Source organism: Bos taurus, chromosome 29 (genome assembly GCF_002263795.3).
Source record: "Bos taurus isolate L1 Dominette 01449 registration number 42190680 breed Hereford chromosome 29, ARS-UCD2.0, whole genome shotgun sequence".
NCBI lineage: Eukaryota > Metazoa > Chordata > Mammalia > Artiodactyla > Bovidae > Bos > Bos taurus.
In genome coordinates this window covers 40,164,837-40,185,834 of record NC_037356.1, presented here as the reverse complement: position 1 = coordinate 40,185,834, position 20,998 = coordinate 40,164,837, and the positions used below count along the sequence as shown (strand labels likewise).

The following is a 20,998-nucleotide window of genomic DNA, read 5'->3' as shown; positions in this document are numbered from 1 at the left end:
GTGGCAGGCCAGGCCTCTCAGGCCCAACAGACCTTCATGGGGTCAGCTGGGCCCACTCTCCTTCCTACCAGTTCCCCGCTCCTCCAGGAAGGCCAGGGACGGGTCCTATGATGTAGCTTCACCCCACAAATGGGCCAGATTGGAGCATCCCTGTGGTCGGCCGTTCCATGGCCGGGAGATGGCCAAGGCAGCCCCTGCTTGGCTGTGTACCCACCCAGCGCCAGGTGGCTTCGGGGTTTCTGAACCCAGCCTGCTTCAGGGACAGGTCCTCACGGATCTTCTAGACCCTCCCACCCCAGGACCACACGGTGGTGTAGACAGAGCCGGGTGTGCGGGCCAGGACACGAAGGAGCTCCCTGGCCCACTGGGTGTCCAGGGAGTGCACGCTTCTGAGTGTTGTCGCCCCCTTGTGTGTGATGTGGGGACCGACCCGGCTAGCGTGGGGTGGGGGTGGGCCGCAGCTCACCTTGTTGAGCCCCTCCATGACCACGTAGGGGAGGTGCTCGTGCAGCATGGCCGGCGAGATGATCACCTCGTTGAAGGCCTTGTTGTCGCCCCAGATGGCGAAGTACGTGGGCTCCTCCTGCTCGCAGCAGCTGAGGGGTACAGGGGCCAGAGGGAAGCAGGGGGCGCGGGGGGCAGCCTGGCCTTGGCCCCCAGGCCCCTGGCCCTGCTCTCGGCCCTGGGTGGATTTGGAGACCCTTGCCTGGCTGGGCCAGCCGGGCTGTGTCCCTGGGCTCCTCGCTCCCCACCCGCACCAGTAACGTCTTTGCCAAACGGAGCCAGAGAGGCTGACCTGGGGCTTCAGTCCTGACCCTCACAGAGTCTTTGATCAGTTGTGGTCTCAGCCATTCCTGCTCCACCCCTGGGGCAGGGTCCCAGCTCACAGCCCAGCCCTCTGAGAGAGTGGAGTGGGGGGAGCGAGGTGGGAGAAGTCTCTCTGATGCCCCCCTTCCTCTTCTCTCTCCTGCCCCCACCAGCTGACTGCCAGCTGATCCCAGCAGTGACGCCAACTGACAGCTGAGGTGTGGGCCAGCCAGGGCATTTGCTTTTAAATGGATGCAAGTGGGGAGAGCTGTCCTGGGGGAACACCAGGGAAGAGCTGATGCTGGGGGCATGGGCTGGCCGGTCATTCCATGTCCAGGGCCCAAGGCTGGGGCAGCCCCATGGTGGGGGCCCTGGCCCATCACTGCCCAGCCTTTGCCCCCTGCCCTGAGGGTGACCGAGTGAAGGTCGGCCCATCCCCTGCCCCCCTGCCCCGGCCGCTGCCGCCTCCCAGTGGCCTGGGTCACAGGCAGCACCTACCAGCACTGCTCCGCTGGGTGATTGTGGACCACGTGGATGATGCGGCCAGGGGGGTAGAGGGGAGTGCTGGCTGACAGGGCGATGGTCAGGTCGCTGGGATGAGTCCAGAGCCGCGTGCTGGCCAGGGTGGTCACCTCCACCTCCTCGGGCAGCTCTGACTTGGGGATGCATTTGGTGGCCCCCACAATGATTCGCCACTGTGGGGACAAGGGGAGAGGCAGGGTCAAGGCTGAGCAGCGCCGGCCAGCTGGGGAAGTGCTCAGAAGGAGGGTTTACAGGTGACGGGGGAGCTGGGAGGGGGCAGGGGAAGGGCAGCGCCCACTGAAGAGGCAGAGGCTAGAGTGCTTGGTGGCCACGATGGCCAAAAGGTGCCAGGGACAGCTGGCATGGGATGGCTGAATTTTGGGGCTGCAAGACCAGTCAACCCCTTGTGGAGCGACGGGAAACAGGCCCAGCGAAGGAAGGGGACTTGCTCTAAGCTGTAAGTCAGAGGCAGAACAGACCCTGAAGCTCAGGCCAGCTGCACCCACTCGGCCAGGTCAGCGTCGGGTCCCCCACACTGCCTCCTGGGCCAGACGAGTGCCTGGGAGGGGCAGTTCCACATCCTGGAAGCAGGCTCCTCCTAAGGCTCTGCTGCCTGCCCACCCTAGCACCTGGGACCTGGCCTAGCGCCCTGCCTGCCAGAGGGTCCTGGGCACCAAGGCTGGGCTGAGAAGGTGAGTGGAGTGAGGGCCTGCCTGCCTGCCCTGGGGTGCCTGGCCACAGCCTGCCCACCTTTGGCTTAGCACATTGAATGCCAGCTTGCTACAGGAGAAGCCCGCAGTGTCCTGCCCTACACGGGCCTGAGTGGGGGTTAGGAAGGGCTGGCCCTCTCCTCTCAGCTGCAGGCAAAAGCAGAACTCACCGCCCCCAGGTGCCCTCTGCGGGTGAACTCCAGCCTCCCTGAGCCTGGGGGATCGCGGTGGGCTTTGGAGGAGGACTTCCGGTCACACGGGACCACTAAACCTCGGGACTGCTTTGGCCTGACTGTATAGGTGGCTCTGGGCCCAGGGGCTAGGACTCAGGAGTCCTCAGCTCCAGTCCTGACTGTGTTACAACTGGCTTTGTGAGCAAAAGCGAGCCCCTTGCCCACTGTGGGGCTCAGTTTCCGCATCTGCACAAGGACAGGCAGGGGGCAGCTGGGGGCAGCTGAGGGCAGCGTGGAGATGCTGAGAGTCTATGAGCCTGAGGTCCCCAAGACACCAATCACACCCCAGTCTGGCCTCCCGCAGCGGGGGCCTCCTGTGCTTTGTGCTGAGAGGGGGTGGCCAGGAGGAGGTCAGGGAGACTAGAGCCCTGGGTGCCCAGGCAGGAGAGAGGGGAGCAAGCTCACTTTGGGCTTGGTGCTTCGCTGCAGGACATCCAGGAGCTGTCTGCGGAAGCCTTCCAGCTGGGAGAGGCCAATCCTGGGGGAGGGAGCAAGACAGAACATCAGCCAGGGCTGGCCAGGGATGGGGAGGTGGGGGTGAGGGGCAGCTGCAGCCCCAGGATCAAGGAGACCTGTCCATCAGGGTCACGGGGCGGGTGGAGGAGGGCCTGCAGCTCAGCAGGGCCCAGCCAGGAAGTGGGCCCAGGAAGGGAGCGGAGTAGGCTGGGCCCACCTTGTCCTCTCACCCTGGACACGAGTGGCGGGGGTTCTGGGGTCCCTCGAAGAGGTGGGAATCTCAATGAGAAAGACGGGCCACCTGGGTGAGGGCCTGAGGGGGAGGACAGCCCAGACCAGGCCGGTGGAGAGAGGGACTGACTTGCCTGGGAACAAGGTCTTTGCCCAGAACCACAGCAGTCACAAACTCCTTGGAGTACTCCATGGCGTCCTCGCTGCAAGGGAAGCCAAGGGGGCGCTAAGGCAGGGGAGGGGTGCAGTGTGTTCCCCGGGGTGGGGGGGGGTCTGCTCCAGCATTCCTGAGCCAGTTTCTTGACTTGAGACCCTCAGGGGGGAGACTTCCCTGGTGGTCCAGTGGCTAGGGCTCCACGCTCCCAAGGCAGGGGGGCCTGGGTTCGATCCCTGGTCAGGGAACTAGATCCGACATGCGGCAACTAAAAGATCTCGCAGGCCGCAAGGAAGAGCAAAGACCTCCAGTGCCACAGCTAAGACCTGGCACAGCCAAATAGAGAAATTAAAAAAAAAGACCCCCGTGGGGAGTAGGGCTGGGGTCCCTGCCCCGCCTACTCTGTCAGCAAGGCTTTGCTGGGGCTGGATCCCAGGGTGGGCCTGGCATTTGACAGAGTGCCTGCTTCCACGCTGCAGGCCATCCCCAGGTTCCCTGATGACCGGATACCAGCCTGCCCAGTGTAGCCCCCGGCCCAAGCCAGCACCCCCCACCGCCCACCCTTGGCCCCACCAGCCCCAGCCAAGCGCCCCCTGGACCGCTTACCTCAGCAGGCCCCCAGGGGGGGAGTAGGCAAAGCACTTGAGGGTTGGGTACTGGGGTCTCAGGAGGAAGGAGAGGATGGCGGCGGTGCCCGCGCCCAGGGAGTGGCCGACCACAATCAGGCCGTAGTGTTTGGTTCCGCGGCCCTGGGGGCGGAGAGCAGCCCTGAGAGCCCTGCCCTGCTGCCTGCCAAGCTGACCCCAGGGAGGCAGAGGGCGCTTCCCAGAGTGCTGGGATCACGTCTGTGCTGTGTTGGGCAGAGGAAGAGCCAAGCTAGACACCCATGGAGCAACTTCTTAGAGAGACTATTTAACAAACTCCTACTCATCCTTCAAAACCTTGCACAGAGGAGAAGCCTTCTCCTTGGAGAAGCCCTTCCTGATTTTCCAGGAGAGGCTAACTCCCTCCAAGACATTGCGTCTGTACATGGGATTGATGCTGTCGTTCAGTCAGTTAAGCTGTGTCTGACTCTTTGCAACCCCATGGACTGTAGCCCACCAGGTTCCTCTATCCATGGGGTTTCCTAGGCAAGAATACTGGAGTGGGTAGCCATTTCCTTCTCCAGGGGATCTTCCTGACCCAGGGATTGAACCTGGGTTCATTGGCAGGTGGATCCTTTACCGCTGAGCCACCAGGGAAGCCTGCACTTGGGACAGACCTTTGTATGAGTGATTATGCTCTATTATGGCCATGTGGTCACCTGCTCCCATCCCCGGGCTCCAACAGCTGCACCAGGTCTCCTGAGCCCAGGGACGGCTTGGCTTTGGGAAGGACAATTGGGAGCCCCTCGGGAGCTGCCTGCCTGCACAGGGAGGGGTGGGCAGTGGGCTGGGCTCAGGTCAACCCAACCACAGCAGTGCCCCTTCTATCTGCTCTGCAATCACATTCTGTGTTCTTGCTGCTCAGCATCTCAGAAGCCGGGGACCTGAGCCACCTTTGTGCCTCGGGTGCCTGGCACCATAATGCGGGTGGGGCCGAGCAGAGGTGTCCAAGAGGAGCTGGTACCAAAGAAGAAAGGGCCAGAGCGGGTGGGAGGGACTGAGCAGCGAGGAGAGGGATGAAGCCTGCGATGGAAGGACAGTGTCCGAGTCCGGCTTGTAGGGGTGGGGTGGGGAGGGCGCCATCATTCACCCATTCTGTCCCCAGCCTGTCGCCTTGCGGGAGGGCTTGCGGCATGAAAAACCCCTCACCAGGTCTCGCCCGAAGGCCTGGGACAGGACCATCTCCTGCTCCAGCTTCTTCTTGATATACTCGGCCGAGAGGACCATCCCCTGGGTGAGGAGGAACAGAGATGGGTGTCACTATCATGAGGAGGCACGGGGGCCCGTCAGGGACCAGTGAGACCAGTGATGGGAAGCTCAGCAACCCTGTCCTGCCCGCGTCCCCCTTGGGTCCTCAGGACAACCTGGCGGGGGGCTGGGGGTGCTGGTGGATACTTGGTCACATCATTCCCATTTCACAGATGAGAAAACTGAGGCCCAGAGGGATTGTGGGTCTAAGAGGAACCAGTGAGATCCCCTCTCCGTTGCCTCCTTGAGCTCTCTCTTGTGGGACAAGGTCTGGGCTGCGCAGGGCTGTGGGGGTCCTGGCAGGTGGCGGGCAGTGGACCTTCCAGACTGATCCACACGCTCTGACCATCTCTCTCTTGGTGAGAGGAGTGACTCCGGAGGAGCCCCTGCCCCAACCACGGGCCAGATGTGCCTGCTGGCAGCAGAGCGGAGAAACCTGGGGGCCACTGGGGGCCCACGAGAGCGGGTGGGGGGTACCTTGTGTCCCAGCCAGGTGCCGTGGTGTCCCTCCACGGGGAGGCGCTCGGCATCACCGGTCAGGTCTGTCAGGGCGTCCTGGGGGGCAGGGAGGACAGTGAGGCATGGGACTGAGAACAGGGAGAAGGAGGTGGGCTTCTTCTTCACAGTCCCGGGGCTGTGAGGGGCCGGGGCCGGGCGGGGCCGCTGGGCGGCGTACCTTGGGGGACAGGGTTCCCCGGATACTGATCACCACCTTCTTCTTGTCGTGGTCCACCGCCACGTAGAAGGGGGTTTCATAGACCTGGCAGAAGGGCAACTCGTGAGCCTCAGTGGCCCTGTGCTGGGGCCGGACGCGGGGCAGTGACGGGAGCAGGTCCCCTTCGGGGCCCGAGACTCTGGCTCCACCGGCCCCTGAGCCCCTGAGGCCTGGGGTCACAGTAGGTCCCTCCCAGCCCAGCACCCAGCCTGCCCTGCCCTCCCAACTCCGCTGACTCAGGCGCCCTGAGTACCACGTCCTGCCTGCCCGGTCCGAGAGGCTGCCCTCTCCCCTCCCCAGTGCCTCTCCATGTCCCTCAATTCCTTCCCCCAAAGGCTGGAGCCAGGAAGACCCAACAGCAGGTGCAGGGCTGGGGTCCACGTCCTAGCTCCAGAGTGGGCACAGGCCAGGATGTGGGGAGAAGGAGGCGGCCCAGCTCTGGTTTGCCCACCTAGGGGAGCCATGCCAGCCAGGCCGAGGGCTCCTGCCACCGAGGGGGCCCCCGCCCTGCCGGCCCCCTGCAGCTTGCGCAGGACCCAGGCTGTGGGGAGGCTGCGCACCAGCCCGCCGGACCCTCACCGCGTCGTGGCAGGACGTGTAGACGATGTCCACCGCGGTCATGTTCTCGTCCAGGAAGTGGCGTCGAATGGCGATGGCGTTGCAGCCGCAGCAGTTGTCTTCCTCGATGGTGACTCCGGGGGCGAAGCGGGGCCGGGCGGGGCACAAGCAGCACCTGGGCGGGTGGCAGAGGGCTCAGAGCCTGGGCCCCTGATGGAGCCACGGTCTCCCCCATCCTCTGGGGAACCTGTTCTTGCAGCCAGCTCCACGCCTTCTCTGAAAGCCTCTCTTGCAAAGCTCTCCAGCCCATTCCCCCGTCCTCGCCTTATTCGGCCTCTTGACAACACGTGACCCGGGGGTCTCTCCCGCCCCCTTTTACTCTCTCCATTTGGCGGGAGGCACCCCCTCTCCTGGACTGCTTCTCCTCACCTGTGTCTTCTCACTGAGACCAGAGGTCAGCCCCGGACCTCCTCTTCTTTCTAATGACATGAGCTCCTGAGGCCTCACCCACTCTTGGGCTTTAAATACCACCTGAGTGCTAAAAAGCCCCCCAAAACTGCTCGCATTCAACCGCCTATGAAAACCCTCCTCCCAGATGTCCCCCAGGATTGCAGTCCTCTCAGCCCCAGATCCCAAGGGCCTAGCCCCCTGTGCTTCAACAGTCCCCCACACCCACCCCTGAGCGTTCAGCCCACACTTAGAGCCAGCAGGTCCTCAACCCACCTCATATCCCATATCATCAGTCAGCACATCCATCAGCTGTGCCTTCAAATTCACATCTAGATGCCAAATGCTTTCCGTTTCTTGCCTCCCACCCCGCCGCCCTGCTCCACGCCACCTTATCCCTGCCTCCCTGCCTCAGAGTGTCACAGGGGCTCCTGAATGGTCCTTCTCACTCACAGCCGCCCCTTACGTTCTCAGCCAGTGACCTTTTATGATAAAAGATGAGGCGGCATCGCTGTGGCTCAGTGGTAAAGAATCTGCCTGCCAATGCAGGAGACATGGATTCGATCCCTGGTCTGGGAAGATTCCGCATGCCTTGGACCAACTAAGCCCATGAGCCGCAACTATTAAGCCTGTGCTCTAGAGCCCGGGAATTGCAACTATCGAGCCCACCCTCTGCAACAAGAGAAGCCACTGCAGTAAGAAGCCTGCATACGGCAAGGAAGAGTAGCCCCCACTCTCCACAGCTACAGAAAAGCCCGTGCAGCAACTAAAACCCAGCACAGCCAAAATAAATAAATAAAATTATTTTTTAAAAAAGATATAAGATGAGCCACATCACTGCACTCAACACCTTCCAATGCTGTCCTTCCTGCCCAGTGTAAACACCAGAGTCCGAGCAAGCACCAAGGGCCCAGCTCCATCTGGCTCCGTTCTCTGGCCTGTTGCCTCCCATTCCTCTTGGAGGCACTGGGGATACATTCCTGCCTCAGCATCTCTGCACTGCTGTTCCCTCTGCCTGGAACATTCTCCTCCTGGATACTGTGTGGCTGGATCCCTCACTTCTTGAGGCCTCTGCGCAGTTTATACTGCTTTGAGATCTTCTTGGGGCCACCTCATATGACAGCTAGCCCCTGCCCAGTGTTCCCCAGTTTGACCACACAGTCAGCTCAATTTTTCTCCAAAATACTCCTGTGCTCCAAAGCGCTGCATTTCATGTCTGTGCCTCCCCAGCACCAAAAACACAGTTGTTGCTCAGTTGTTCAGTCGTGTCTGACTCTTTTCGAGCCCATGAACTACAGCACACCAGGCTTCCCTGTCCTTCACAATCTCTCGGAGTTTGCTCAAACTCATGTCCATTGAGTCGATGATACCATCCAACCATCTCATCCTCTGTTGCCCCTTTCTCCTCCTACCCTCCTCAGTCTTTCCCAGCATCAGAGTGTTTTCCAATGAGTCGGCTCTTCACACCAGGTGGCCAAAGTATCGGAGCTTCAGCTTCAGCAGCATTCCTTCCAATGAATATACAGAGCTGATTTCCTTTAGGAGTGACTAGTTTGATCTCCTTGCAATCCATGGGACTCTCAAGAATCTTCTCCAACACCACAGTTCAAAAGCATCAGTTCTTCGGCACTCAGCCTTCTTTATGGTTGAACTCTCACATCCATACGTGACCACCGGAAAAACCATAGTCAAAGCTATGGACCTTTGTCTGCAAAGTGATATCTCTGCTTTGTACTACTCTTCCTAGGTTTGTATAGCTCTTTTTCTAAGGAGCAAGTGCCTTTTAATTTCATGGCTGCAGTCACAGTCCGTAGTGATTTTGGAGCCAAAGAAAATAAAGTTTGTCACTATTTCCATTTTTCCCCCATCTATTTGCCATGAAGTGATGGAACCAGATGCCATGATCTTAGTTTTTTGAATGTTGAGTTTTAAGCCAGCTTTTCCACCCTCCTCTTTAACCTTCAACAATAGGCCCTTTAGTTCCTCTTTGCTTTGTGCCATAAGGGTGGTATCATTTGCATATCTGAGGTTACTGATATTTCTCCTGGCAATCTTGATTCCAGCTTGCACTTCACCCAGCCCGGCATTTTGCATGATGTACTCAGCATATAAGTTAAATAAACAGGGTGACAATACATAGCCTTGACATACTCCTTTCCAAATCTGGAACCAGTCCATTGTTCCATGTCCGATTCTAACTGTTGCTTCTTGACCTGCATACAGGTTTCTTAGGAGGCAGGTAGGGTGGTCTGGTATTCACATCTCTTGAAGAATTTTCCACAGATTATCCACATAATCAAAGGCTTTAGTGTAGTCAATGAAGCAGAAGTAAATTTTTGGGGGGATTCTCTTGCTTTTTCTATGATCCAGAAGATGTTGGCAATTTGATCTCTGGTTCCTCTGCCCTTTCAAATCTAGCTTGTACATCTGGAATTTCTCAGTTTACACACTGTTGAAGCCCAGTTTGAATGTTTTTGAGCATTACCTTGGTAGCATGTGAAATAAATGCAATAGTGGGATAGTTTGAACATTCTTTGGCATTGCCCAAAACACAGTAGGCTCCCCCAAAATGAATGGGTGAGCTGCTGAGCAGGGCACCCAGCCTGGGTGCAGTTACCCCTTGTGCCACCAGAGGGAGCTAGCGCCCAACATATGGGGCTCAGGGACCCAGAAAGCATGTGACCCAAATCTGCCTGCTTTCCTATTGCTGTTCAGTCGCTCAGTTGTGTCTGACTCTTTGCAACCCCATGGACTGCAGCATGCCAGGCTTCCCTGTCCTTCACCATCTCCTGGAACTTGCTCAAACTCATGTCCATCAAGTTGGTGATGCCATCCAACCATCTCATCCTCTGTCGTCCACTTCTCCTGCCTTCAATCCTGCCCAGCGTCAAGGTCTTCTCTAATGAGTTGGCTCTTTGTATCAGGTGGCCAAAGTATTGGAGCTTCAGCATCAGTCCTTCCACTGAATAGTCAGGGTTGATTTCCTTTAGGATTGACTGGTTTGATCTCCTTGCAGTCCAAGGGACTCTCCAGAGTCTTCTCCAACACCACAGTTCAAAAGCATCAATTCTTCAGTGCTCAACCTTTTTTATGGTCCAACGCTCACATCCACACAAGACTACTGGAAAAACCATAGCTTTGACTAGATGGACCTTTGTTGGCAAAGTAACGTCTCTACTTTTTAATATGCTGTCTAGGTTTGTCATAGCTTTTCTTCCAAGAAGCAAGTGTTTTTGATGTCATGGCTGCAGCCACCGTCTGCTTTCCTGATTTGACGGCTAAGATTTTACTAAGAATCCTAGATTTAGGTGATACGGAGAGGTCTGTCTTTTCTGCAGCAGCCCCTGAGGGACTGATGCAGACCTCCCAATGGAAAGAGGCCTCCATGGGAAAACCCAGGGTCAAGCCACGTCTTGGAAGCGACTGGGCCTGGGGTGGGCAACCACCTCCATTTACTCCGTGAGACCCCTCCCCTCTCCCCTGCCACTGCTGGCCCAAGTGGACACAGCTCTAGGTCTGTGGGCCAGGCTCTCGTTTTCAGGCAGCTATCAGCCCTCTCCAACTTCAGCCTGGCCCTCCAGCACCGAGCATGTGACGGCCACAGCGTGGCCTGGGGAGACAGAGACCCTGGCTGGAATCCTTGCTCTGGTGGCCCTTCCTGACTGCGATGCCCTGGGGGGACAGGCGCCAATAGCTACTTCACAAGGTTGGGGTGAGATCAGAGGCCCAAGATGCAGAAAGAGCCTGGCACACGGTACGCACCAGAGAGGGCAGCCCCCGAGTCAGTGATCTGGGGGCCTGGGGAACCACAAGAGCGGCAGGGCCAGCAGCCTGGGAGGGAAGGGCCCATGGCACCTTTGAGGCCAGCACTCCCGCCTAGAGGAGGCTGGGTGCTGAGGGGCTCAGAGGCCGTGGGAGCCCTGAGCAGTTGCTTGGCCTTTGTCAGGGCCTCTCCTGCCCACAGGAGACCAACCACCACACGTCCAGGGCAGGGCTGGGGCTGAATGGGGGTGTCCCCAGGGTTGGGGGGTGCATACGCAGGCCTGGCTTGCCGTGCTCTGCATGGTTTGGGAAAACCACTCCAGATGACAGGCCTCGGCCTGAGGCAGGTGGGTAGTCCTTCATCTAGCCCGTGCTGGGAACCTGGGCTGCTGCGGACAGGCTGGGCTCGGAGAAGGGAGCCTGACCCTCTGGGCTGTAGGCTGGGAGTTCAGGCCCGCCTCTTCTCCACCTTCCAGCACCCGGCTCTTCTCAGCAGGGACCCAGCTGGGCCCTCCCGGGTCTGAGGTCTTTCTGCTGCCTCTTCTGGCAGCTCTGACAAGCTGATATGAATGCAGCCTTGCCCCTGTTGGCAGAGCTCCTCAGATGCCCAGACCGCCAGGGACACCGCCCCCCCCGCCACCCCCGTCCCGGATCCTGCCCCAGCAGGAGAGGCCTGCCTGTGCAAATGACGTCCCTGCCCTGCCAGTGAGTAATGGAGCAGGGCTGTGGGAGCCCAGGTCTCAGGACCCCTGGAGCCGGGCTCATTCCGAGGACCTCTCAGTGGCCGCAGGGGCTCCAAGGATGCTGTCTGTGGGCTGGCAGAGACAGGGAGGGGCGTGGGGTACCCTGGTCGGCTCTATCAGTCACTGGGGGATGGTGACGACAACCCAGAGAGCCCCCCGGCTTTCTGGGGAAAGGACACTGAAGGAGGGGGTGGCTGCCATGGGCCCTGAGGGAAGGGGTGTGGTGGACAGAAGCTGCCCGCCCAACATGCCAGCCTGTCTGAAACAGGGAACCTCGGCAACCATCCTCCTTCTGTCAGGCTTGGGCAGAAGGTGGAGATGCCAGAGAAGGGGAGGGGCCCTCACGGAGCTGAGCCCTCCTCTGGCCCACTTAGGAAGGCAGAGTCCACTCCGGCCGCCCCCCGCAGTTGGCCGAGGGCGGCACCCAGCTGAGGTCTTGCCAATTCCTTGTGAAGAGGATTGGAGCCGTTCACAAAGGGCCTTCTTGCTGCCTTTCCAGAGGCTTCTTTGGATTGGGCCTCTACCCAGAAAGGCCTTTCTTCCAGAAAGGCAGAGCACAGGAGGGGAGTTGGGGGAAGGGAGGGTGTGGGCAGAGGGGAGTGGTCAAGAGGGGTGGGGAGGGAGATGGGGGGTAGGGGGAAGGAAGTGGCATGCCAGCCAGATGCTGGGTTCATTTCAGCCTCTCAGAACAGCTCCAGGAGGTATGTGTTTCAATCCCCATTTCACAGATAAGCAAACTGAGGCTTGCAGAGGTGTGCTGACTTGCCTGACTCTGAAAGTGACAAAGTATGGGTTCAACCCACAAAGTGTGATTCCAAAACCCCAGCCAGGATAACACAGAACCAGAAAGGTCCTGGCCCAGAGATGGTGCAGAGGAGCAGCATGCCTGACTCTGAAAGTGACAAAGTATGGGTTCAAACCCACAAAGTGTGATTCCAAAACCCCAGCCAGGATAACGCAGAACCAAAAAGGTCCTGGCCCAGAGATGGTGCAGAGGAGCAGCAGCATGGGCTGCAGCGGGCACGGTGGCAGGCCCTGCCCCACCATGGGCTGGCCCGGCATTGTGACCTCAGCCCTTCTGCACTCGCCATAGGCGGGGATCCAGGAGGGGCCGGGGTACTCACGAGCAGGACCGGGCCAGCTGGCAGAGGCCGCAGGCGGGTTTCCGCATCAGGTACATGGGCCAGCCATAGGCAGCCAGGGCAAAGAGCATGTAATAGCAGACCTCCTTATAGCGGAGCATCTCGTGCTGGAAGAGAAGAGGCAGAGGAGGGTCACTTCCTGCCCTTCCTGCCTGTAGCCTCGGCGCCCACGGGCTCCCCTCCATAGAGGCGATGGAGGTGGGAGCTGCCCTCCCCACAGGCTGCAGACCACGGCTACCCCCACCCTGCGTGGAGGAGGGAACGTGCCTCCAGATGATAATTCCATTTCCCTAATTATCTGCGTGCAACCAGGGCACGAAACCTCCCGAGACCTGTCCTGTTGCTCCAATCTCAGAATTAATGATTTGGGGACAGAAAAACACTCAGAGCACTGGATCGATTTCCTTGCCGGTTTCCCAAGAAGGGAAGAGAGGGGGAGGTGAGCGCCACAATCACCCACCTTGGCCATCAGTCCCCGGGAAGGGCAATTGAACCCCGAGAGGCCTGGACCCTCCCCTCTGGAGCAGGATGCCCAGGCCAGGAGCAGCAGGGCCGGCCCTGGAGATGCAGACACGCTGGGGGCCAGACCAATCATCCCCGCCCTGCTCCGCACTCAGGGAGACCCTGGCTTGACTCAAGGGCGTCTGGGGCAGTTGGGATCGTTCTGAGAAAGGCGCCGGTTTGAAAGCCGGTGTCTGAGGCCGGTGGCTTCTGTTATCAGCCAGTCTGCCCAGGGAGGCAGGCAGGAGGCACACGTGTCTCAAGGAAGCCGCTTCTCCCCAGTCCAGGGCGCCCCAGGCGCTGGGGGACTCCTGCACTTAGAGGGAATTAGTCACCTTGTAAAAGTTAAAGACGGTGATTAGTCATCTCGTGAAGTGAAATAAGCAGCACCTTAATCAGGGCCCAGAGGGGTGGAACCATCCCGGGCCCTTGGTCTGCTCTTCAGGAAGGCGCAGGAGGAGGAAATTAACCTCTGGCTCACGCCGGAGGGCGGGGCGCTAGCACCTGGGGGCTCGGAGGCTCCACCCCCGCCCCGCTCCTCCGCAGGGGAGAGCGAGCCGGGCGGGCATCCCCGAGGGAGGCGGGGACGGGCACCCGGGGGGCCTGCTATGGATGGGCTGTTTGGAGAAGGGATGCAAACGCCCGCCCGCTTTGCAGAGTTGGGTGGGGCCGGCGGGGGACCGCGGTGGTGGCGCGATGGAGAACCGGCGTTTCCAGGGGAGTCAGATGTGAAGGCCGAATCCTTTCTAACCAGCTGTCCTGACGGGCACCAGTGTTCACTCATCCCCTCCCCACCAGGGCTCTGGGTGGAAGGCAGGCCCAGCACCGCTTCTGCTGCAGGAATAGTCTCAGTGGGGTCAGGGACTCACTCAAGGTCACAGCCCCCGGTGGGGAGCCGCACATTAAATCTGTTTGCTCCCAGCACAGGGTCTGCTCTCTGGCTGCAGTTCCAGCCCTGGGTGAGGGGCTCCCCTAGCCTACGACCAGCCCTTCCTTCACTGGGACACACAACGCCAGATTTTCTACTAAAGGCGCTTAAGAAGAGCTCCTGCTACTCAAAAAAAAACCTTGGAAACCAAGTGCTACGTCTTGCTGCCTTTTATAACAATAACAACCATGGCAAGAATAACAGCAGCTCAGCTCCTGGAAGTACTTGACAATCTCAGGAGGCCAGGGCCAAACATTCTGAGCTCAGTGGAGCCAATTCAAGGGGTTTGCCTGTAGAACCAAAGCAATGTGGAGGGGGCAGGTCAGAGTGTGTTTGGGAGGAAGGGGGCTGCTTGGAGAACTGAGGCGGGACCCAGAGCGGAGCAGGTGCAGCCAGCGCCTCAAGGGCCGCGGGCAGGTGGTCTGCTCGGGTAAGCCCAGCAGAGGGAGAGAGGGACCAGCGCGCGCTGGGGGTGGTCCTGACTCACCGAGTTCTTGAGGTCGAGGTACTTGGTGTTTCTGGTCACCGGCATGCCAGACAGGAAGGCCAGGATGTCGTTGTTGGCCTGGAAGACAGGCACGTGAGGGTGGCTGCCCCGGGCCCAGCCGCACGGCCGAGAAAGGGGTCCAGGCCCTGGCTCTGCACTCTGTCTGCCTCCCAAGGCCCTGAGAGCCCAAAGAGGTGTGTGGTTTCTAGCTCTTCCACGACCTGGCCCACTTTCCAAATCCGAGGTCTCCTCATATTTCCAGTTGTTTCCCTTCCACCCAAACCATCCATGCCGGGCGAGGGAGCCGGCCCAGGCCAGGAGCAAACATAATTTATATGAGATGCACAGAGACCCCAGCTAGGACTGGCGAGTTGCAGGGGGGCAGGTGATGAGGCAAGCGCGGATGCCCAAGCACAGAGCTGGGTGGGTCATGGGGCCCCTGTGATTAGATGGTAGATGGATGGAGACAGCCTCTGGGCCCTGCAGAGGGAAGCAGCTCTAGCAGGGGCCCTGGGTGGCTAGCTGAGGGTGAGCTGGGGAAGGGAGGGGAGTGTGGAACCTGGGGGCGGCAGGGACGGCCTCGGTGGAGGGCAGTGTGGGGACGTGACCCGCGCGTGGGCTCACCTCGTCCAGCACGGCATTGCGCTTGGCCCGCTGCCGCTGCCGGAGCAGCACCAGGCCGGCGATGATGTCCGACGGCACAATGTCCAGGTCTCGGAAAAACTCGGCAAAGAGGTAGGCGATTTCCGAGTAGGCATCCTACATGGTCCAGGGAGGCGGCGGGGGGCGGTGGCAGGGAGCAGGAGAGAGGACAGAGGCCGGGCGTGAATGTCCGGGGATGGGCGTCCGCAGGGACCCTTCTCCGGCCCTGCTCCCCCACCCCCCCTCCTGTCCTTGGCACTCCTTTGGCACTCAGGCACTGGCCTGACACCCCCGAGCCATTTCCTGCTCCAGGACTAGGAACCAAGGCCTGCAGGCTCGGCCTGTTTCTCCTTCCGCCCTTCTCTCCAGCAGAGGAGCCAAATGAGCTCCTGGCTGCTTTTTTCCCATGCTGTTTCTTCCCACCTCCCTCCAGCTGTGACCCTGAATGGCCCCGCTAAAGGCCCTTTGGAGCCCAGGATCTCAGGCCCCCTCCCATTTCTGCCCACAACTGGAGGCTCAGGGACCCCCACCATGTGTCTGGAGAAGGGGTGTGTGATGCAGGGCCCCTGGCCCCCAGCTGCCCTGCAAGCTCTGTCCTCAGGACACCCGTGCTTGGGGCCGGGGGTTGGGAGGAGGTCGTGCGGACAGAGGCAACCCTGCCAGCCCTGTGCAGAGTCCTCTCTGCCTCCCGACAAGTGGGAGCCTGGAACCTCTTCCCTAACCTGTCAGGAGAGGCTGTGGTGGGAACAGACTCATGGCAACCGGCTTTCTCCTGCTGGGTTTCGCCCCTGAGTATCTGGCACTTGTGAGAGAAGAAAAATCAAGGGCTGCAAACTCAAGCGCCTAATGCAAGGGCCGAATCTAGAAATACTGAACTCGACACAAACGCCCCCGATTTTTAAATCCTGGCATCCAGTGCAAATGTTTGAGCAACATAGTGTGAGCTGATCAAAACTCTGGGCGGGACCTGACCTGACCTGACCTGATCACCATCAGTGTCTGGTGGGACCCAGCTTCTGGGGAACCCCCTGCCTTTTCCCAGTCCAACACCAGCCCCTAATCTGCCTGCCAGGAGGGGTGGATGTGCCCTGGATGAGACCCCCCCAGAGAGCCCCGTGGGGGTGCTTCCCACCCACCAGGGAACCTCCGGGGGTGGGAGGGGCTTTCTTACACTTGATTACTCACTCTATGGCTCAGCAGGGGCTGCGGGTGGGTAGGAGCCACTGGAGGCTTTTCCGGTGGCTTCCATGGAGGGCACTGGCTGTCTGGCTCAGGCAGGAGTGGTCTCCTGACCTCACTGGCTCTGCCACTACCTAGCTGTGGGACGCTGAGCAAGTCACTCCACCTCTCTGGGCCTCAGTTGCCTGATCTGCAAAATGAGGGGTGGGGCTAGATGATCCCTAAGGACCCTGCCAGCACTGGAGGGGGCGGGGCTCCACGGAGGGCTCCCCAGGGCCCTGCCTCCCCTCCCCCACCCAGGGGCCACCCACTGCTGACCCACCTTCCTTCTGCAGCGCCCTAGTGGGTGCGGAGGGCTGACGGTGCCTGGCCAGGGCCGCACTGACCGCACGGCAGCTGATCTTACAGAAGGACTTGCAGCTGGTTGTGGTTTAGTCTGGCGACCCCATGGACTGTACCCCACCAGGATCCCCTGTCCATGGGATTCTCCAGGCAAGAATACTGGAGTGGGTTGCCATACCCGCCTCAGGGGATCTTCCCAACCCAGGGATCGAACCCATGTCCCCTGCATTGGCAGGCAGATTCTTTACTGATGAGCCACCAGGGAAGCCCTTGCAGCTGGTGAGATGCTGCTGGCTTTTCTTTGTCTTCAGGTCGCCCTGATACTTGAGTACCTCTTCTCCTAGACTCATCTCTAAGTTCCAAGGGGGTCAATAAAAGGTCTTCCCATTTTTCTGTCCCCTGACAAAGGAAGGGAAGGGCTGTTTCACATGCAGGAGGGAGTCGGGTGGTGAATGACAACAGGTCCTCTGAGGAGCAGGCTGTCACCTCCTGTCCTGCTCAAAGCCCGGCCCCGCCCCACCCGGCAGAGCCAAGGACCCGAGCCCCAGGGCGGCGACTTCCCAGTACTTACTGACTGGGAGTCCTTCGTCCGAGTGCAGCAGAGGAACACTTTGAGCCGGCGTGACCAGCTGGTGGCCTGACCCTCTTCTAAGCGGTGCCTGCAGTGGGGGAGAGTTGGTATGTGTGAGGTCAGAGGGCTGGACCAGAAGAGCTGGGCCCAGACATTACAGAAACAGGGCAGCCTGTTCTCAGGGCCCTGGCAAAGGGCTCCCTGGCAGGAGGGTCTGGGGGGACAACAGGCCTGGGCCGGATCAAAGCCACGGGGCCAGCGAGCTGTCAGCCTGCAGGGCTCTCCCTGAGGGGCTCCTGCTGGCCGAGGCCGGGGCCTGTGCTTCCAGCTTCTGACACGAGGACACCAGCACACCCGGGGGCTTCGGAGCTGGGAGCCCGAACTGGGGGCTGCCCTGAAGCCCACGCCAAAGGCTCCAACCAAGGGCCCTGGGAGCTGGCGGCAGAGTGCTGGGCCTCCCTGCCGATTTATTCCACATTGGGAGCAGACCTGCTGGCCAGACCTGTTCCCCTCTCAGAAAGAATTTCTCTCATCTCTGTACTTGGGGAAGCTTAAGGGGCTGAATGAGGTTCAGCATGCTGCAGCGCCTTAGATCCGTTATATTACAGGGGAGAGGGCCCTGCCCTTCATCTGCATGGCTGGCTCCTCTCCATTCCCCCACCTCCACCCCCAGCCCCAGTGGGTATGGCTGCTCTGATGGGGAGGCAGGACACCCAGGAGTCTGCACTCAAAGCAAGAGTGATTGATTGGCCAGTTATCCACAGAGACCCTTCCAACGCTGAGTGTCCAGAGGTCAGTGTGTGTTTTGAGCATAAAGATCACAGATCCAACATTAAAAATGTACATTTCCAGACTGAGCAAGAGGGGCTGGCTGGCTTTCGTGACATGCGCCCTCCCCGCCAGCCCTTTCAGAGCCTGGTGCTGGGTGGTCAGGAGGGGCAGGCTCTGAATGACCCTGGATGCCTGCAAGGCACTTAGCATCCATCAGCAGTGACAGGCCAGGCGGTCGCTGCCTCCGCCTCCTCTCTGCAGCTAACAGCCACTTCCTGCTCCCAATCCTGGTGCCACAGCGCTATGGGCCGCAAGGACAGGGGAAGCCACAGGGCCATCAGGGCGACAGGAGTAGGTTAGGAAACAGGGCAAGGGGCTTGCTGTTTCTGGAACCTGCCAGCCCTAAGGGACTTGGGCAGCCTCATATCCTAAGCCAACGTCCCCCTCTACTGGGGGCTGGATGAAGGGACAGCATGTCGGCTAAGCTGAGTACCCAGAGCATCGCGTTCTTTAACTCTTTCTAACCAAACTGGCTGTCAAACATTCAAAGACAATTTCCTCCCTTCCCTCTGGCAGATGAAGTCCTGTATACTCTACTGCAGTACACTTTATGCCCACCAGGGGGCAGATGGAGCCAATGACATGTTTGGCCTAATACATCTGTTGGGCTACAGAGACCAAGATACCGGGGAGGGACATTCTGTCTGGACCGAAAGTTCATGGACCTGGCACACCTCTGCCCTGGGGCTCACTAAAGCGAAAGGAGGGCAGACACTCCAGCAGAGATCCAAGGTCAGGCTCCCAAGGAGCAGTGGTGAGAAGAACCCATCCCAAACCCTTCCAGATTTCGCCGGAAGGAGAAAGGGCCCAGGACTTGAGCAGCTCCCTAACTCCCAGAAACTAAAATAACCCAACGGTGTGGATCAGCGCGGCTTGTGCACAAAGCCAAACCTGGAAGCAGATGAAGGGTCAGCAGGCTTGAAAAACGTCCTTGTTAAGAAAAACTTTCTGTTGGTCTAAGAGCAGAGTGAGGGGGCCAGGGGGAAGAGCCGGAGAGGTGGTCACAGTAACCCAGTCATGGACTGGGCTGCCCTCTCCAGCCCATCCAAGAGCTGGAGAATCCGCAACAGGTGGGGGTCTAGGAACTTGAGGCCTTTTACAACCCGCACAGGGCCCAGAACCGCTAGAAGACTTACTAATTCAGATGACAGCCACCACCAACCACCTCCACCTTAAAGGCATTGGCTGCCCTGGGCCCCAAAGGCAATTATCCAGAGTAGGGGAGGGGAATTTCCTCGCCGCCCCCCCTCCCCGCCAGGGCCCCAGGAGCCCAGAAACCAGGTCAGGTGGGGGCACGTGCTCGGAATGAGCAAAATGGGACAGGTGGTGGTGGCCAGCTGCGCCACCGGGAGGAACAACGGGCTCTGGGGCCTTAGCTCCCAAACCTGGCATTTGGGGCTGGGAGGTGGCCAGTCCAGGCGTGGGTGTGGCTCTGGTTGCAGGGCCCAGCTGACGTGGAGGGCCCAGGGGGGCTGGACGGAGGGGCGTGGGAGGGTGGGGTGGGGGCCCAGGCAGCCCGCTCCCCTGGGTGAGGGCTCCCACCCCTGCTGCCCTGGGCTGGGGGTGGAGTGGCAGCTTCACTCCCCCACCAACCTGACTCGGGGCACGTGGCCTGCCCTCCCTGGGACTCGGACCGCTCATCTGTAGAATGGGTCTCACAGCCACACCAGAGTTGGCCAAAGGATGAAAAGGACTGCTGGTGGAAGTGCAGGGCCTAACCCCGGACAGAAGCTCAATGAGCGGGAGCCACTGGGGCCTACCCTGAGAGCCCTTCTGCTCTTTTTCTTTCAATAAACAGGAACTCTGTGACCGTCCTGGATGCCCTGCCTCATTTTCTCTGCCTCCCTCCTTCTCCAAAACACTGTGAAAAACACTCCCCCCGGCAAGAAGCCTGCCTTGGTTAACCTCCTGCAGCCCCCTTAATCCTAGAGGCAGCCTCGCCTAGTGGTTAAGAGCCAGGGCTCTAAGGCCAGACTGACTGAGCTTGACCCAGCTCCACTGTTGGCCAGCTGCGCTACCTCAGGCAAGTCACATAACCTCTCTGTGCCCCCGTTTCCTCCTCTGTATTATGGGGATGACACCAACAGCGACCTCAGGGAGTTACTGTAAGTTAATACGTGCACTTCTGGGCTCACTTGTCTGAGCGCTTCCTATTACTACTCCCATGTTTTAGTCCTGAAGATGATCTGAGCACGAAGCTCCCGTGAGCGCCAGTGTTCACCACTCTGATAAACACCCCGGCAGCTGCACGAGGCAGGAATGATCGCGTTCCCACTTTACAGACCAGGAAGCCTTGGGCCAGCACCTGGGGCTCACACAGGTGGAGATGCAGTGAGGGAGGCCCGGGGCCGGCCTCTGCCTGCCCGGGGTCAGCGAGTCCCACCCCCGCCTGGCCACTGACCGCAGGTTGTAGGTCCGCAGGTTGCGCTGCCGCCTCTTGGTGGCCCTCAGCTTGACGAAGGTGCGGCCCGTGGGGTCGAAGACGCAGAGGACCGTGATGCACACACTCAGGATGACCACCCAGTTGCAGACGACCATCCCTGCGGAGGAGCGGTGGGAAGCCAAGGGGCATGGCACTGGGGACACCTCTCTGACCCTGAAGAAAGGGGCGCTGGGGCCTCCCTACCTCAAAATGCTTCTGGGGCCCTACAGTCAGACTCCAAAGGCCCCAGCCCCAGCCTCCGGCTACCTGGCCGTCCCTTGGCTGAGCTGTGACCACCCCCCCACCCCCCCGCCAGGCCCATCCTTGGCACAGAGCAGACGGCTATGTGGGTTTCCAGAGCCCTGGTCAGCTCTGTGCCTGCTGCTGTGTGCCCCCAGACCAGGGCCCCCCAAGGCGGGGACAGTGGACCTCAGGATGAAGGCTACAGCCTCGCCCAGCCAATCCATCAGCCAAGCTCACAGAAACTGTTTCCTCCTCAAGGTATCTAGCTTACTACCCTTTAACCTGGCCCCCCGACCCCTGATCTCAGGGTTAGAGTTAGGGCTGGCCGTGTCCCTTCCACCTCAGGGTTGCATGAGTGCTCAGTCACTCAGTCACATTTGACTCTTTGAGACCCCATGGACTATAGCCAGGATCCTCTGTCCATGGGATTTCCCAGGCAAAAATAATGGAGTGGGCTGCCATTTCCTTCTCCAAGAGATC

The 20,998-nt window shown here is 59.8% G+C and overlaps 1 protein-coding gene across 3 annotated transcripts in view; it reads right to left on the bottom strand.

The window, feature by feature from the left end:
* The window catches only part of DAGLA (diacylglycerol lipase alpha), a 66,456-nt gene that overhangs the window by 5,321 nt on the left and 40,137 nt on the right, over nucleotides 1-20,998 (bottom strand). For all 3 annotated transcript variants that reach the window (XM_005226931.5, XM_005226930.5, NM_001192583.3), the window contains 14 exons: nucleotides 20,255-20,393; nucleotides 17,023-17,110; nucleotides 14,913-15,047; nucleotides 14,289-14,366; nucleotides 12,355-12,479; nucleotides 6,300-6,453; nucleotides 5,682-5,765; nucleotides 5,483-5,560; nucleotides 4,907-4,987; nucleotides 3,720-3,862; nucleotides 3,094-3,162; nucleotides 2,678-2,750; nucleotides 1,306-1,502; nucleotides 467-596 (listed from right to left, as the gene is read on the bottom strand). In XM_005226931.5, the coding sequence (XP_005226988.1) occupies nucleotides 467-596; nucleotides 1,306-1,502; nucleotides 2,678-2,750; nucleotides 3,094-3,162; nucleotides 3,720-3,862; nucleotides 4,907-4,987; nucleotides 5,483-5,560; nucleotides 5,682-5,765; nucleotides 6,300-6,453; nucleotides 12,355-12,479; nucleotides 14,289-14,366; nucleotides 14,913-15,047; nucleotides 17,023-17,110; nucleotides 20,255-20,393 (1,574 nt within the window). The remainder of the gene's footprint in view (nucleotides 1-466; nucleotides 597-1,305; nucleotides 1,503-2,677; nucleotides 2,751-3,093; nucleotides 3,163-3,719; nucleotides 3,863-4,906; nucleotides 4,988-5,482; nucleotides 5,561-5,681; nucleotides 5,766-6,299; nucleotides 6,454-12,354; nucleotides 12,480-14,288; nucleotides 14,367-14,912; nucleotides 15,048-17,022; nucleotides 17,111-20,254; nucleotides 20,394-20,998) is intronic.